Raw genomic sequence first — 18625 nt, forward strand, 5'->3', positions numbered from 1 at the left:
GATAGATAGATATGACATAGATAGATAGATAGGAGATAGATAGATATGAGATTAGATAGATAAAGTCTCAAAAAACTACAACTCCCAGCATGTCTGGACAGCCAAAGGAATGCTGGGAGTTGTAGTTTTAAAACTGCTGGAGGCACCCTGGTCAGGAAACATTAAGAAATTGCCCATTTAACTCCCACTGACCCCCCCCCCCCGCCCCCCAAACAGCAATTTGCCCCTCAACCTTTTCCTCCCAGAAAATTACCTGTTGTATGGGGGGCTGCAGCGGTGGGCAGGGGAAGTCTTCCTGTTCCCCTTCGGAGCGGGTGGGTGATGTAGTCCGAAATGGAGCACCTGCCTGCTCTAATAGGGCTGCAGCCTGCACACAGAGGAGTGTGGGGGGGAGGGGGAGGAGCGTCCCTCTGCTCTCTTTCCAGAGATGCATTTCGGCCACGGCCCCTGCACTCACCTTAAAGGGCCGGAGGCTAACTATTTAAAAAAAAGAAAACAGTGCTGCAGCGGCCTACAGTGACCCAGGGCCGTAAGTAAGAAGCAGGGCCGGCCCTCTTTTTCTGTTATCATATTTATAATGGGTGACGGGTGGCCTGTGCAGGCCGCGGGGCCTATTTTCATGTAGGGGCCTGGAGCGGCAGCTCCATGCGCCCCTACCTTAATCCGGCCCTGTCTATATACTTTTTGTTACATCACTATGTGTCACAATTGGATACATTATCCAACATTATAGTCAGTCAAGATTCAGTAACAGTATTTTCACACTTTCTACAATGTTCACTTTCATCAAATTCTATTATGTAATTGTCCACTTCTCACGTTATTCATATACTATAATGAATAATTATTCTCATTATTCTTTATTTTGTCATTATCATTTTTATTTGTTTTATTATTTTGCATTTGTTATCATTTTTAATTTATTCCAATTTATTTAGAATTTTTATTTTAATTCACTATACTGTACTTATTGTCATCATCATTTCTTTCTTATTCTGAATGTCTAATTGTGTTGTATATATAAAATAAATATATATATATATATATGTATTATATATATATATGTATTATATATATATATGTATTTACATTCACTGAAATAAATTTCTCTGTGTGAACACTAGCCTGCCAGCGATATCAATACATTCCTGTGCCATAGTTTGTCAATGATTTTCCTTTCACCTGCAAAACTAACTGGAATAACTATAAAGATGCCAGGATCCATTTCAGAGACATAGCTACTGAGGAAGGGGTCGAATACTTTGTACAGAGCACTCCAAACGAGTTTAGCCTGAATGCAGTGTGACTGTAGTATGGACTTTTAGCCATCATTTGTCCAACATCAATTCTAGCTATAGTCAAAGGAAAGATCCAGTACTACTATTGCGATCCATCTGCGATCCTATGAACCATCGGTTGCCATTTGATTTACTTACCGTTCCCGCAATCCATCCGCTGATCCGTCTGCTGCCTTTGTTACTCGCTGATCCTATGTTCCATCTCTTGTCTGCATCTCCCGCTGACCGATGACTTCAGACGCCATCAACAAATGGGAGTTCTATGAGGAAATATCAACAGTCTGCACTCTCAGACCTCCGCAGCTACTGCACGCCAATCACCGGGTTTAGTGCCGTCTGAACCAGCCGTGCTGGCGCCTGCAAGCGCCCACAGGTCAGCTTATCACACCATCCACCAGTGACACAGAGAGAATTTGGTAATATAACTCTATCTTTATTCATCAGTGGTCAACCTGTTCAGTATTGGACATTCATTCATTCATTCATTCACACATATTTGTATTATTGCTGGACTTTTATCAGTTCTTTACCAGAGTATCAGCTGATTGGCACTGCCGGATTATCAGTCACATTGTAGTAAAATTTTATAATTATAATGTTGTTTGTATAATTTTATCATGTCTTTCAGTTTATCTATGATTATTCCTCCCACAAGGGCCCTGTGAGCGGAATTTCTTTGCGATATATATATTTAATACGTTTTATTCATTTGCTATTTGAAGCACGGTCTCAGCCATTAAATTACTGTACTAAATACCAAATTCAATATCTATATTATCACTGTCCTTGAAGTGTGGGCTGGTTTTTCTTTTTCTCTACAAGGTTCATTACTTATTCATGTATATGGCTTTAAAACTAGAATTATTGTGGATAGTTCAGACACAACTTTCCAAGGCCTTTACTGCAGAATGGCAAAACATGTTTACTTTTCTAGTTTGTAGCACTACAGGTGATTATATAGAGAGGCCTTTGCAGTTGGAGCATAATAATAAATATGTTCAGCAGCGCTAATTAACTCCTTCCTTCCTGAGCTGAACTGTACTTGCAGCTGTCATCTGCGAGCAGAGCTTAGCCCCAACAGTGGCAGGTTCACACAAGCCGAACCTGGCAACGTTCAAAAGTCCGGAAAGCCACAATCCTCTTGAAGTTTTGATCGAATCCGGCTCGGTTTGGTCAGCTCTAGTGTCAGACATTTCTTCAAGACCTTTATTCCATCTCATTTTGTCTATGACAGTCGGTGGTATTACAGAAAATGCCCTTGCCTGTGATTTTAAATCAAAAAATGTAAAACAATGTTTTATCCCATTTGGTTTGTATGACAGTAGGTACTTACAATGCATACCTTTATATGATAGCACGTTTTTATGTTGAGGTTCAAGACGTCATATCTATGTGGCTTTGTTTATTTCGGTCCAGGTCAGTAGGATGTAATATAATCAATATAAGCGTGACATTCAGAAAGCATATTGTAGCCATGGCTAGCAAGATACTATCAATATAGTAAATTGCTGCTGGAAAAAGCTTGTCTGTGTAACACTCAGCACTGTCCTATCTCTCTGCAGTGAAAGGATGAAGTGACGAGACAGAATATGGCTGCCGATTATATAGGGCTGTGAGATCACAGGGGTAACTGGCTACTGAAAGGCTGCATCCTGCATGTGATTCAGGGTCATCCCGCCTACCCTCGTTCCCACCTTCCCAGAGTTCTTTGTTCCATGTCCTTACATGTGGATCCGCCATTTTAGATGCCCTGGAGCCTGGACCGCACTAAATGGAGTTTAATGAAGTGATTTGCGCTATTTGCATTTGTTGCAAATCGAATTTTTCATGAAATTCATAACGAATTTGGATTCGTGAGATTCGATTTGCTCATCTCTAGTCAGAACCACTGTAACTTTCAGCCACCCCTGTGCAAATCACCAATTTAGCCATCAAATGAACATGATGTACTCTCACTCCTGAGCCTTGTTGTGCGCCCGTAGATCACTTTACACCCACATATGGAATATCTCTGTACTCAGGAGAAATTGCTTTACAAATTTTGGGGGTCTTTTTTCCTTTTTCCTCTTGTGAAAATGAAAAGTATGGGGCAACACCAGCATGTTAGTGTAAAAAAAATATAAATAAAATTACACTAACATGCTGGTGTAGACACCAGCATGTTAGGAGGGATAAAAAGAGAAAAAGCCCCCCAAAATTTGTAGCATAATTTCTCCCGAGTACGGAAATACCCCAAATGTGGCCCTAAACTGTTGCCTTGAAATACGACAGGGCTCTGGAGTGAGAGTGTGCAATGCACATTTGAGGCCTAAATTAGGGATTTGCAAAGGGACGGGCCCGGATGTGAGCATGGCGCTTGCCTCCTCCAGCAAAAATATTGTACGGCAGTGTTCCCTCAAACAGGGTGCCTCCAGCTTTTGCAAAACTCCCAGCATGCCTGGACAGTCAATGGCTGTCTGGCAATGCTGGTAGTTATTTTGCAGCAGCTGGAGACTCAGTTTTGGAAACAATGCCGTACGAGACGTTTTTAATTAAATTTTATTGGGGGGGTTGGTGGTGTTAGGGTGTGTACATGTAGTGTATTTTTTCCCTTTATTTTGTGTAGGTGTTGTATAGTGTAGTGTTTTTAGGGTACATTCATACAGGTAGGGGTTTACAGCTTCCCGCTGGGAGTTTCAGCTGCCGCACACTCACCACACATTCACTTGGGGGGGGGGGGGGGGGAGGGGGCGCAAACCTTCAGCTTTTGAAAACGACAACTCCCAGCATGCACAGGGAGGCCATGCATGCTGGGAGTTGTAGTTATGCAACAGCTGGAGGCACACTGGTTGGGAAACACTGAGTTAGGTAATAGACTACAACTGTATTTCCACCAGTATACCTCCGGCTGTTGCAAAACTACAACTCCCAGCATGCATAGTCTGTCAGTAAATGCTGGGAGTTGTAGTTTTACAAAAGTTCGAGGCACGGGGGTAGGGAAACACGGAGTTAGGAAACAGACAGTGTTTCCCAACCAGTGTGCCACCAGTTGTTCCAAAACTTCAACTCCCAGCATGCCCGGACAGCCGAAGGGCATGCTGGGAGTTGTAGTTTTGCAACAACTGCAGTAGAACAGTTTGAAGACCACTGTGTAGTGGTCTCCAAACTGTGGCCCTCCAGATATTGCAAGACTACAACTCCCAACATGCCGAGACTGTCCAGGCATGCTGGGAGTTGTAGTTCAGCAACATGTGAAGGGCCAGATGTTGCAGAACTACAATGCTCAGTATGCCTGGATTGTCTGGGGATGATGGGAGTTGTAGTTTTGCTACATCTGGAAGTGCACAGTTTGGAGACCACTATACATTGGTGTCCAAACTGTAGCCCTCCAGATGTTGCAAAACTACAAGGCAGCAGTGAAGATTACTTACGAGATCTTCACTGCTGACTCTGTCTCCACCATTGCCAGCATTCTGCTGCCGCTGCCTGCATTCCGCTGCAGCCGGTCCCTGATGCCTGCCACCGGTCCCCCGCTGTCTGCCGTCGGCCCCTTGCTGTCTGCCACCGGCCCCCTCTTCCACAGCAGCCAGTAATCATCATCGCCATCTTTCCCCCGCCCTGCCTGGATTTCCAGGGGCGGGAAGAGTGGAAGATCTCAACTTTAAACCCCCCCTCCGCCGGGCCAGTCGGTAAGTCCTACTGGCAAATCACAGGGGATAGGAGGAGGTGGAACCCCTGCCACCTCGCTCCTATCCTTTAGGATAATAGGGGCTGTCTCCCCTATTTTCCAGGCGATCGGGTCACCAGAGACCTGATCAGACCGGTAAAAACGTGATTCGCTGGTCAGAATTGGCCAACAGGGGGGGTCTCAGGACCCCCCTAGGCAATGTCCTGGGACGGCTGCTGATAGTTATCATCCCCTCTGGAGATCCGGTGATCCAGGAAAGCTGTGCTGCAAATGTACTGTGCGCTAATTACTTTTAAGCAGCGCTGTACATTTACGGCGCATGTCCTTAAGGGGTTAATGGCCGTTCTAGATGGATACCTCATTTGTAATGTAAGAACATTCAACATCTAACAAAATGAATCAAGTCATTCAAATTTAATTTTAAAAGAGCAAGAAGAGAGCTAACCTAAAAAGGGAGAGGTGTGAATGCCATTTTTATTCTTGCTTTGTACTTATTATGGCACAAAAAAAAAATCCCAACAGGTCTTTATTAAATATTTTCATTCATTGTGCCTCTACAGCCTCTACAATGTGTTTTATTAGCTCTATTTTCTCTCTCTTCTTGTACACAATCTGTTTGATTCTCCACAGCAGGTTGCCTCGTATCTGCTGCCCCCCTCTTTCCAGCCTTTGAGGGCTTTCTTTCAGGGTTTTTATACACTACTCTGAACTAGTTTCCACTCCTGCTGTTAACTCTAACTCTGAGAGAGCAGAAAGTATGTCAAACTTTCACAGTCTTATCTTCATTGGACAGATTGAATGACATCGATTTGGAAAATTACTACAATTTCTAGTCAGGAAACAGATCAACAATAATAAAAAAAAATGTTTAAACACTGAGTGAAAAGCTGCAGCTGCATCCCCCTCCTACACTTTTACCATTTACTCTTTTACATTGTACTGAATTTTTGGAGACTAAAAAACGTTTCTGGACATTTGCATAGAGTCTGCAGACAGGGAACGTGCACTACAGGCTGCTATAGGTGTGGAAGATGGAATTTGCCTATATAAAGATCTATGACAAAACTATTGATATTTATTTTTATATCTTTATGTTTTAAGTGAAACCTGTTCTTCCCAATATATGCTACAGATCACAATCTATAAATACTGGATTTTACTTCTTGAGAAGCCTACTAATTTCACTCTGTATTAGCTTCATGCCGTGACTCATTAAAAAGCTGCATGGTTATGATATATAGCACTATATCTTTAATTTAAAAGATGTTTTTCTTAGTAGATTATTCGGTTGGCATTGAATAATGTTCCTGTACAAATAATTTGTTATTGCGATCCTTACCTTCCACAACACTTATTGTGAAATATTTCTATTCTCCTTCAGACTAGTGGAACAAATGTAAATTATCAGGCAGGGCACGCTACTCCATTTTTTCCGATCAAACAAACTTCTAGAGATATGGTTTATATCAGCCTGTATTCTGGAGGGCTAAAGTGTATTGTTTTGCTTCGATTTTTGAATGCCTTATACATTAATCTGATTGTGATGAATATTTTACCTGCTCATCTTTGCTGTTTTGATTGATGAAATAAAGGATGGATTCTCTTGTCAGCGCTGTGTTGATGTATGTTTTTGTCTATTGATTGGCCTGTCTTTTTGGTTCATTAATTATACCATACCTATTAAGCTATCTATTTATCTCCAACCTCTTCATCTGTTGAAGCACACAAGAGCTTCCTTTGAGACATGTCTTGATCCTTGGCTTGTTCTGTGTGTTACATTTTTTTGGAAGAAACAAACTTTCCCAATTGAGCAAACCACTATGCATTGGGGTCCATGTAATAGGATGCTTCTTATATGATGCTTATGGTGTTTGTCTGTATGTGACACTTTGGGCCTCATTTACTAAAGTTGTCAGTGTGTAGTGTGGTTTTTTTCCCTCCTAGTTTGCTGTAGTTATTTACTAATGTGGTGCAGATTTTGGTACACATTTCTTTCTGACATTTGACGTCATCACTAAATCCGGAAAACTTTGTACAGACGCTCATTTGGAAGTTTCTCTGCCAGTTCTCAGATAATACTGACCATTTTGGACATTTTACCGACTGTGAAATTGATTTTCTGACCAGCGTTTACCTGGTGAATTTTTTGATGCTTAAAGCCAACTATTTTTGTCGGTTAGTTTAGTAAATATATTGGAATGTGTAAAAATGATATAGCCATCCCCCTTTTTCAGATTTTACGCGGCTTTAGTCAGTCTAGGTGGCAAAGTGTGACGCACACTGGCGCAATCTGTTGCATGGTGTCTGCAACATGGCACAGACATGTTGCAACACAGTTTGGTCGCAAAAAACAACCAAAACATGTTGGGAAAATGTTAGTAGATAAGGCCCTTTGTGTTTCTTTAGAATCTTTTAAGAATATAAGTTATAAGTTCAAAATCTGGAGAAAGTAATATGCTTTTATTAGGTGGTCATTTATCTCAAACTAAAATCTCCTACAATTTAATTCTTAAAGGCCAATGCATCTAATGTGGAGGAAGTCCTGAACAGCACAGAGAATATGTCCAGTGTTTACAAAGAAAACATTCCATCCACTGAGAGATGTATGGATGATCGGTATAAACCAGTGGATCGACCTACTCCTGGAGGCACGTTCTTACCCAAGACACATGAGGAACAAATTATATCAAAGTCCATTTCCAGCAGACCACCACTCTTGGATACTGTGTCAATAAATAAACAAGAGCAAATAAGCATGGAAAATAAGCTAAGAAATCCTTCAAGTTTGTGTTCTTTGAAAACGGCTTGTGAGGAACCCAGTTCTTTTCCAAAAAAATGTATCAAGACCATTAAAGTGAAACACAGCGATGATGCTGATGAATCTGAAAATCACAAGGTTGTGAAAAAGCTTTTTGAACAGCACAAAGGAAATATCCCTTTTCATGACCCTCACGTTTACCTGTCTGTAGCTGAAAATACTAAATCTGTTCCTGATTATAAAGTATTGGCATTTCCAGACTTTTGGGGCCACTGCTATCCTCCATTCTCTCAAAGACTTGCAGAAAAGAAGTTTGGATCGCAGAGGTGATTCCTTTTTTCATTTCATTTTTTATACTCAGTAATTTTCCCTTTTCTATAAACAGCCTCTCTACAAATGATCTAGAATTAAAAAAAATTCTGCTGTTGTGACACGGCCTTTAGCTATACCCCAGATCCTTTGTAGCTTTAAATGCCATTCACACGAATAATAGTTTACACTTGGTTAAAGGGAAACTGTCATCACTGTCATGCTGCCTGAACCACACCAGTCATCAGTGCAGTCGCTGGTGGCTTCTCCCCACCCCACTGGCCCTGATTAACAGATCTTTCTTCATATTTAGACAGGGATAGATCTTTATTTAGACAGGGATAGATCTATCAATGAAGGCTGGTGGGTCGGGAAGAAGCTGTCAAGGAATGCTCCAATAACACGTAGTTTAATTAGAATGAATTTATCACATGTTCCCCTTAATGAAATGTCTTCTGTCTCAGGCTTTCTAGTTAGGTTTCTCTTAGAGCTGGATTCACACTTATAGTTGTGTTTTACATATGTACATGTACATTTGTTTATATTTTCCTTGCTTTACTATCCTCCCTGGGGTTTCACTTAGAGACTGCTTGACAACTACATCGGTAAATGTAAACTAATAGTGCTTTGCTTGGTTTTGTATTTATACATAGTTTGTTCTACTGCTATGGACTACATAGTAATTTCCTGTGTGGTCTTTGCATTTCATATTAAATTATAGTGACTTGGTATATAAATAACATTGGGAAATCCTTTAGAAAGCCTAAATTTTAGCCAAGAGGATTATGGAAAAAAAAAGTTCAACTCAAGGGAATGGCTCTTGAACATGGCCATGCTATGGCTCTATGTATTTAGCCCCAAGCATGGGATAGAATCCAATCCTAAAAGATTAGAAAAAGCTTTTCTGATCTTGTAAGATGGAAACCAGTTCAATCCTTAGCACTTAATATATGGGTCATGCATGGCTCGTATAAGCCATTAGGTTGAAGCACAGAGATAAAAATCGAGCAAACTGTTTATACTGAAATGATTGTAATTTTTGCAAAGCAACAAAGAAATTACTTGAAATGATTAAGCAGCTCAGTATTTAAGAAGTGATTGTTTCTTCATCATCTTTTGTAATAATCCTTGTTTTTTTTTATTTTTACTAACATGAGATGGGACACAGCCTAAAACATCATTGTTTCAGAGAAAGTCATAAAATATCCCAATTTGCAAAAGACAGCTCCAATAAATCTCAAGATTCATTATACAACATATTTACAGTTTTCCCAAAAAGTAAACCTACAAATATTGTTCATTATCTTTGCAAATTATTTGCAAACTTTAAAATGTATTCTCTTTTCTAGTTACCAGAAAGCCGTGCATATTTGTTGCATATGGTACTCCAATAATCAGATGTGGAACCCCATAGAAAATTTTGAATTCCCTTGCAGTACCACCCCAAACGAAAGCAATACATAATTCACATTAAAATGAATGTACACGTGGGTCCTTCAAAGCATGGCCCACATTGTAGCCACTCTTCACTGTGGCTAATAGATGTGAGTCCTGAATGCTGGATTTCACTAGAAAGGTACTTCATAGCCATATAAAACTAAAAAGGAGCCAGCAGAATTCTCACTAAAGTTAACTTTACTGATGTGAAATGTGTCACCAGTTGGGGTCCGACTACTATGCCCCCCACAGATGCTGAGAATGGGGGTTGGCTTCTTTGGCCTTAATTTCAGAAAGTATAACACAGCATGCTCATGAATAGGCTACATCTTCTCCTCTTTGAAGAGACAATATAGTAACCCTATTTCTTGGTGTCATTGGCAGTCTTTGTGGTTGGACTACTATGATCAATCGGCATATCCTAACAATATTCCATAAATCAAAAAGTCAAATAAGTCAAAAAGATTTTAAAAAAAGCATTTATTTATTGGTTTAGGCAAAGATTATTTTTTTGAAGATTATGCCATGTATATTCTCTGACCTTTCCACTATCATGGAAACTAGCACCTCAATTCATCTCAATTGATATGACTTCCATTAAAAGGGGTATTTCAAGAGAATATTCAACTGGTTCCAGAAAGTTACAGATTTGTAAATTACTTTTATTAAAAAAAATCATAATCCTTCCAGTAGTTATCAGCTGCTGAAGTTGAGTTGTTCTTTTCTGTCTGACAACAGTGCTCTCTGCTTACACCTCTGCTTGTCTCAGGAATTGCCCAGTGTAGGAGCAAATCCCCATAGCAAACCTGTAATGCTTCGGACAGTTCCTGAGACAAGCAGAGGTGTCAGCAGAGAGCACTGTTGTCAGAAAGATTTTTTAATAAAAGTAATTTTACAAATCTGTTTAACTTTCTGGAGCCAGTTGATATATGAAAAAAAGTTTTTTTCCTGGAATTCCCCTTTAATAACAGCATATATTGTTTCATCTAGCCAGTACTATACAGCCAGGCAGAACAATCTCCATTTGTCCACCATTACGATAATATAAATGTAAAATGCCTAGTAAGTAGGAAGTTCTAAGCTAAGCGGCAATGCTTGTTACTCTGTATTTAAAATAACATGCATGTTCTTGGCCTCAGACCAGTGTGTTCCCATGCTGCATGACACTTTAGCAGCTGCTGTTGAAATAGAAAGGAATACAGAAAAGCAATTTTATACTTTGAACAGTCCTTTTTTTTCTGTTTCAATTGTGCATCACAGCTTCTTCTTAGAATTTGTCTCTCTCTATCACATCAAACCCCCGCTAACATCTGTACATGCCGCGTCTGCATATCGACGGAGAGTGGTTCACTGCTCTTTTTTACACTTTAATTCATCATATTTGGTTTAGCAGAGTCTGTAATGAAAAGTGCATTATGTTGTCACAAAGCAGGATACCTAAGCTGTTAAACCCGCTTGAGAAAGAACATAAATCCAAGATGGTTATCCTAAGGAAGTGCCAATCCATATCTTACGGAAATGTCTGTAAAATTTATATTTAATGCCCTTTCTGTCCTAAAATATTATCAGGAAAAAAAATGAAAAGAAACAAACCAGGAAAAAACAGGAAAGACAAAAAAAGATGGATTTTTTTCCCCATTTACTTTAATTATATTTTTTTGTATTATCCAACTGCATTAGGCATAGTGCTTTGTATTCTCATGAGCACATACAAATTTAATGAATTCTCTTTGCATTCACATTGACAATTACTGTTGCCATAATTGCAGTAAAGAATACGATAATACTAAAAATATTGTTTAGTATCACAGCTTTAGAGCTGTTGGCATTCTATTATTTTGTATAGGTGTGGTATTATACAGTTGTTATAGATGTGAATAGAAGCTGTGATGCAGTATTTGATGTTATTACTTATATATCATTTATATACTGTTTAAATAATATGACTAATTATTGCTCTTAGGGGGGTAATATACAGGCATCCTGCTGCCCAATGCGAAAGCTAATCAAGTAGATCAGTGCTTGTTTAAAGAGGACCTGCGTCCAACCCCCTCAAAAATGTGATTGTGTTATGCTTAAATAGGGTGTTCCTGAGATATATAAGTTTATAGTTTGTCTGACAAATCAGGGAAAGAGTCAGATTTAAAGGAAAACTCGGTGATAGGGATTTATCAAGCTCCGTAGTGTTTTTTTTCCGTGTACCTGTGTTATTTTTAAGTCGCACATTATGCATATTTGCTGTGACTTTCTGTGCAGCGTATCGGGTAAGTAATAGTTCTCCATTGACAGACGTAAGCATTTTTTTTACAGTGGTTAGATATTTATCATGTGCGATAGTCGCAATATGGTAGATTTTTATGGTTGCAATGCATAAGAGTAAGTAAATCTACTACCTATGGCAAAATGCAGCTCCATAAGAATCTAGCATGTATTCCCTCTACACGCTGTTAGATTAAAGGGTTAACCTGGCATGCTACTTTAATTGTTACGTTTACTCTTTAAAATTTTGTTAAAAGGGGTACTCCGGTGGGAAACTTTTTTCTTTTAATCAACTGGTGCCAGAAAGTTAAACAAATTTTTAAATTACATCTATTAAAAATTCTTAATCCTTCCAGTACTTATTAGCTGCTGAATACTACAGAGGAAATGGTTTTCTTTTTTGGAACAAAGAGCTCTCTGCTGACATCACGACCACAGTGCTCTCTGCTGACATTTCTGTCCATTTTAAGAACTGTCCAGAATAGGAGAAAATCCCCATAGCAAAGATATACTGCTCTGGACAGTTCTTAAAATGGACAGAGATGTCAGCAGAGAGCACTGTGGTCATGATGTAAGCAGAGAGCTCTGTGTTCCAAAAAGAAAATAATTTCCTCTGTAGTATTCAGAAGCTAATAAGTACTGGAAGGATTAAGATTTTTTAATAGAAGTAATTCACAAATGTGCTTAACTTTCTGGCACCAGTTGATTAAAAAAAAGTTGTCCACCGGAGTGCCCCTTTAACTGTTTTTCTCTTTAATTTTTTTTATTATAGTCTGAAAAAACTTTCACTTGCTTAAAGGACATGTCTCATGTCCATAAATATATCCGCAGGTTAGGGGATACGTTTTAGATTGCGTGTGGGGGGGGGGGGTCCGAACTATGTGGCCCCCCGCGATTTTCTCTATGGAGCCCTGCCTCTCTTACAGAATTGAAGAACTTTCCTGTGAATACTTGTTAATTTGTGTTTAGACTGTGTCGAAATTTGAAACAATGCAAAGTCAGTGTTGACTCCTTATTGCTCAGTTCGTGCACATTTTTACCCATCTATGGAATAACCATATAAATACTCAGTTTGTGTTACAAAGTTTGTCAACACATCTTACTTGACTGATTAATCCCCTAAGGACTGCTAATGGACTTAAAAAGCATTAGCCTTCAAGCAAAAAACACATTTTATACTATAGTTAAAGGCCATCTGCGGCCAAAAAAAACACTTATCCCCTATCCACAGGATAGGGGATAAGTGTTTAATCGCGGAAGGGTCCGAAACGCTGGGACCCCCGTGATCTCCTGCACATGGCCACAGCTCTGCTGCGGCTCTCCTGTGCAGGAGGTGTGCCGGCCGCAGCATGACGAAAGTGATCAAACACTTATCCCTGTGGATAGGGGATAAGTTGTTTTTCAGCCGAACATGGCCTTTAACTATAGTATAAAATGTGTTTTTTGCTTGACCACTTCTAATATTTTATTTAGCAGTTGTTCATTTATTTTTTTTTTAAAGAACTTTCCTGTAAGTACTTGTTAATTTGTGTTTAGACTGTGTAGAAATGTAAAACAATGCAAAGTCAGTGTTGATTCCTTATCGCCCAGTCCGTGCACATTTTGACCCCTCTATGGAATAACCCTATAAATACTCAGTTTGTGTTACAAAGTTTGCCAACACGTCTCACTTGACTGATTAACCCCATAAGGACAGCTGATGGACTTATACTTAAACAAGTGTAAGCCTTCAAGCAAAAAAAAAACATTTTATACTATAGTTAAAGGCCATCTGTTGCTGAAAAACAACTTATCCCCTATCCACAGCATAGGGGATAAGTGTTTGATCATGGGGAGTCCGAACGCTGGGACCCCCGCGATTCCTGCACGTGGCCATAGCTCTGCCGCGGTTCTCCCATGCAGGAGGTGTGCCGGCCACAGCATGGCCAGCACTGCGGCCAACAAGCCTCATCCATGTAATTCTATGGGAAAGGTGGGGAGACAGCGTACCGTTGACCTCTCTAGGTCTATGTTATGCGTATTAGTGCTCTCACTAATGCAGGGGCCACGTTTAGGATATCGAGGGGGGTCCCAGCAGTCAGATCCCCCGTGATAAAACACTTATCCCTTATCCTGTGGATAGGGGATAAGTGTAATAATGCTGCAGATGTCCTTTAAGATATAATTTTGCCTGTCTTAACAGTCACACTACAGATCTCTTTACATTCATCTGTCTGGGTCATGAAATATTCAAAGCAGGAGAACTTTACAAAGGAAATGTGCTTCAAATCAGGACCATTCCATACCCAGACAGCTGCGGAGCACACTATAGTCAAAGAGGAATGAACTACAACAATATCAATGTTGAAGAAACCCCAAAATAAATACTAAATGTTATACATTTTTGGAAAAAGAACATTATTTAACAAAATTCAGTCATAGGGAGAACGCACATCAAGTGTTCTCTTCTTGCTGAGCTCTGACCGGAGACTGAAAAGCTTTCCTCACAGATTTTCCACTATGAAGTAGAATTAAAAAAAATAGCCTATTAAACAGTGAAATTTTCAGCCAATAAACAGGGATCTTTTAACCTGCCTAAACAATGCCATCAGTCTACAAATGAGCAAATTGCATGTTCCTTGGCTGATCACTAAACATAATACACAGGGCAATGTTATCCAGTTTGGCTGGTATTAAGGTCTTTAGTTTAATGTCCCCTTATGTGAGTCCCTGGTTTTCCCCAATCTTAGATCCACCCCTTTTGTTTTAGTCACATCCAATACAATGACAGATCCCCTGGACAATGAAAGCCACCATGCCCATACCCTGCTAATGCCAACAACAGATATTACCTAATAAGTGTTGTCTGGTATTGTCTCCTGAGACTGCTGTATAACTTTTATTATTTTTAACCCCTTAAGGACGCAGGACGTAAATGTACGTCCTGGTGCGGTGGTACTTAACGCACCAGGACGTACATTTACGTCCTAAGCATAACCGCGGGCATCGGAGCGATGCCCGTGTCATGCGCGGCTGATCCCGGCTGCTGATCGCAGCCAGGGACCCGCCGGCAATGGCCTACGCCCGCGATCTCGCGGGAGTCCGCCATTAACCCCTCAGGTGCCGGGATCAATACAGATCCCGGCATCTGCGGCAGTGCGCGATTTGAATGAATGATCGGATCGCCCGCAGCGCTGCTGCGGGGATCCGATCATTCATAACGCCGCACGGAGGTCCCCTCTCCTTCCTCCGTGCGGCTCCCGGCGTCTCCTGTTCTGGTCTGTGATCGAGCAGACCAGAGCAGAAGATCACCGAAAACACTGATCTGTTCTATGTCCTATACATAGAACAGATCAGTATTAGCAATCATGGTATTGCTATGAATAGTCCCCTATGGGGACTATTCAAGTGTAAAAAAAAATGTAAAAAAATTTAAAAGTAAAAGTAAAAAAAAAGTGAAAAATCCCCTCCCCCAATAAAAAAGTAAAACGTCAGTTTTTTCCTATTTTACCCCCAAAAAGCGTAAATTTTTTTTTTATAGACATATTTGGTATCGCCGCGTGCGTAAATGTCCGAATTATTAAAATAAAATGTTAATGATCCCGTACGGTTAACGGCGTGAACGGAAAAAAAAAAAGTCCAAAATTCCTACTTTTTTAATACATTTTATAATTTTTTTTTTATAAAAAATGTATTAAAAGTTTTTTATATGCAAATGTGGTATAAAACAAAAGTACAGATCATGGCACAAAAAATGAGCCCCCATACCGCCGCTTATACGGAAAAATAAAAAAGTTATAGGTCATCAAAATAAAGAGATTATAAACGTACTAATTTGGTTAAAAAGTTTGTGATTTTTTTTAAGCGCAACAATAATATAAAAGTATGTAATAATGGGTATCATTTTAATTGTATTGACCCTCAGAATAAAGAACACACATCATTTTTACCATAAATTGTACGGCGTGAAAACGAAACCTTCCAAAATTAGCAAAATTGCGTTTTTCGTTTAAATTTCCCCACAAAAATAGTGTTTTTTGGTTGCGCCATACATTTTATGATATAATGAGTGATGTCATTACAAAGGACAACTGGTCGCACAAAAAACAAGCCCTCATACTAGTCTGTGGATGAAAATATAAAAGAGTTATGATTTTTAGAAGGCGAGGAGGAAAAAATGAAAACGTAAAAATTAAATTGTCTGAGTCCTTAAGGCCAAAATGGGCTGAGTCCTTAAGGGGTTAAAATAATGTTATACTTTGGTGAGTCCCTTACAATCAGTGGGCCCTATTGGTGCTGTTGTTTTTGGTGATTGGGATGAATACTGAGGATCCTGCTGCCAATATGCCCAGAGAAAAATGTTGTTGTCCTGCCTACTAGATTACATCTTTCCTCATTTAGGCTGCAAACAGACACAACTGTTGTTTGGTGTTTATTTGGCCGGCCTGAAAAAAAAAATGCAACAAAAAAATCCTCCCTAGTTTTTATCCTCCATGATGTACACATGACCTTTTTTCCTACCTATAGAAGCCTATGGAAACAAAAAAACAACACAATTAAAAAAAACACAAAAAAAAGAAAAAAATTGTCTGCATCTGAGCCTAACATGCTACTTTCTGCTGCAGATTTGTTGTAGCTAATTTTGCAACCCATTTAAGTCAATGGGCAGCAAAATCTGCAGCAGCAAATCTGCTGCAAAAATATGCACGTTAATGTACCCAAAAGGTGAAAAGCAAAAAACCACAAACAAAAAACCCATATCATCATATCAGTATAGCATTTTTATATTTCCCTATTGACTCCCAGCTGACTTGTGGCAACTATGGCATTTGACTGTTTTCAGCCTTCATCATAGATGTGTAATCAGGACAGGCCATCAACATTTGATTGTCAGGCTGCTGACAACAGGCATTTTCCATTGATCAGATATTGATGGCCTATGATGGCTCTTGGGCCACCATTAAGCTACATTAAATTGTGGACCTTGTGAATGGAGCAGAATTTTTTTTCTGGTAAGTAACAGCTATTATTCCTTTTAAGCCCATTTACCAAAAGCATACCTGTATTGTATCTGCAATAAACAATTACAATCAAATACAATGAAATGATGTCATAAACTAAAGACCTGTGTGAAAATCTGTGCACATTCTCCATATTACATTTCTAGGGACAAAATCTTTGAAGACATTCAGAGGTTTTTAAGGCCAAGAGAGCTCCTTAATCGAGTTGTGTTTGACTTGGATAACCCAAGGTAAGGCTGTGTGTGACATTTGCTTTATATATTGCTCATCAGTACTAACATAATGATTGCTCTACTGGAAACACTTAAATAGTGAAAGTAATACAAAAAGGATGGCTGCCACTTATGAAAGGGAATCTGTCATCGGCATCACACGCACTTACCTGTAGGTAAAGGCTTATAGTGGGGGTGATGCTGATTACTATGGTCTTTACCATTTTAGGCCTCAAGTCCTCTTCTATGCTTACAAAAAAGGGAAATATGCAAATAAGGTGGCTTGGTGCACTCAAGGTGTTCCCTAGCCCTGAGTGCACCATGGCATCCGGCCATAATCTACCATGTTAATGCCCTCTTCATACATATTCATGTTCCTCTACTGTGAGATCTCTCTCATGAGCAAAGAGTTCTCAAAGAGATGGCCAATGTGAATATTCATGTTAACATGGAAGATGCTGGACGGATGTCACAGTGCCCTTGGGGCTAGGGAACATCACCATACCACCTTATTTACATATTTACATTTTTGGGCACAGCGGAGGAACAGAGGCACATATTCAAAAGCAGTAAAGGCCCTTGTAATCAGCATCACCCGCACAATAAGCCCATACCAGCCGGTTAGTGCAGGTGACGCTGATGACAGATCCCTTTTAATCTGTTTTTATTCATTCCTATCGTTAGCTCATTACGATTGTTCTTATTTTCCAGTGTTGCAGAAGGCTCCGAAAAGATCAATTGCCTTAAGTTTTTTTCCAAGTTTGAATCCGGAAATCTTAGAAAAGTAATACAAGTGCGTGAGTAAGTAAACAACCCACAAGGACAAATGATGACACATGGTGCATTAGGAAAAAACTGTCTATTATCATCAAACTAGTGCAACACAATATAAGAGATATGTTTAAACAGTCAGTTTAGATGGAGAGATGTTAAGGTTTATTCCATTCATAGAATTTTATGGCATATCCCCAACATAGGTGTGGTTCCCATATTTGGGACTGTCTCATATCTTCAAGAGTGCTTGGTTTTTCTTGTATTTTTTTTTTTATAAATAAGACTGGAGAGAGCCATGCACATGTGGGACCACCTCCCCATCCATATCTCACGTTTCTAGAACTGCTGGTGGCTGCCTCACCAGGTGGGAAAGGAGTTGAGATAGACCTCTCCTGGGGAAACTTATGGCTCCCATAAGTTATCAGACAATTATAGCACATCCTGTGTATATGCCATAAATGCCTGGCATGGAAATGCCACTTTAAACAAGTGGCGTGGAATAGGGAAAATGTAACAGTCAATAGAACAATTAAACATAATGCTTAAAGGGGAACTAAAATGTTTGGTGAAAAAGGGGGAAAACAAATGTTTTCAGATCAACTGTCTCCAGAAAATTAAAAGGATTTGTAAATTACTTCTATTTAAAAATATTAACCCTTCCAGTACTTATCAGCTGCTGTATACTACAGATATACTACAGAGAAATTTGTGAATTTCTTTTCAGTCTGACCACAGTGCTCTCTGCTGACACCTCTGTCCGTGTCAGGAACTGTCCAGAGCAGGATAGGTTTGTTATAGGGATTTGCTTCTAATCTGGACAGTTCTTGACACGGACAGAGGTGTCAGCAGAGAGCACTGTGGTCAGACTGGAAAGAACTGCACAATTTACTCTGTAGTAGACAGCAGCTGAT

At 39.7% G+C, this 18625-nt stretch overlaps 1 protein-coding gene across 1 annotated transcript in view; it reads left to right on the plus strand.

The window, feature by feature from the left end:
- AGBL1 (AGBL carboxypeptidase 1) overlaps nucleotides 1-18625 on the plus strand; it is a 791487-nt gene that overhangs the window by 180495 nt on the left and 592367 nt on the right. The window contains exons 11-13 of the mRNA XM_056571891.1: nucleotides 7481-8049; nucleotides 16875-16958; nucleotides 17652-17741. Of these exons, the coding sequence (XP_056427866.1) occupies nucleotides 7481-8049; nucleotides 16875-16958; nucleotides 17652-17741 (743 nt within the window). The remainder of the gene's footprint in view (nucleotides 1-7480; nucleotides 8050-16874; nucleotides 16959-17651; nucleotides 17742-18625) is intronic.

Source organism: Hyla sarda, chromosome 4 (genome assembly GCF_029499605.1).
Source record: "Hyla sarda isolate aHylSar1 chromosome 4, aHylSar1.hap1, whole genome shotgun sequence".
Classification (NCBI taxonomy): domain Eukaryota; kingdom Metazoa; phylum Chordata; class Amphibia; order Anura; family Hylidae; genus Hyla; species Hyla sarda.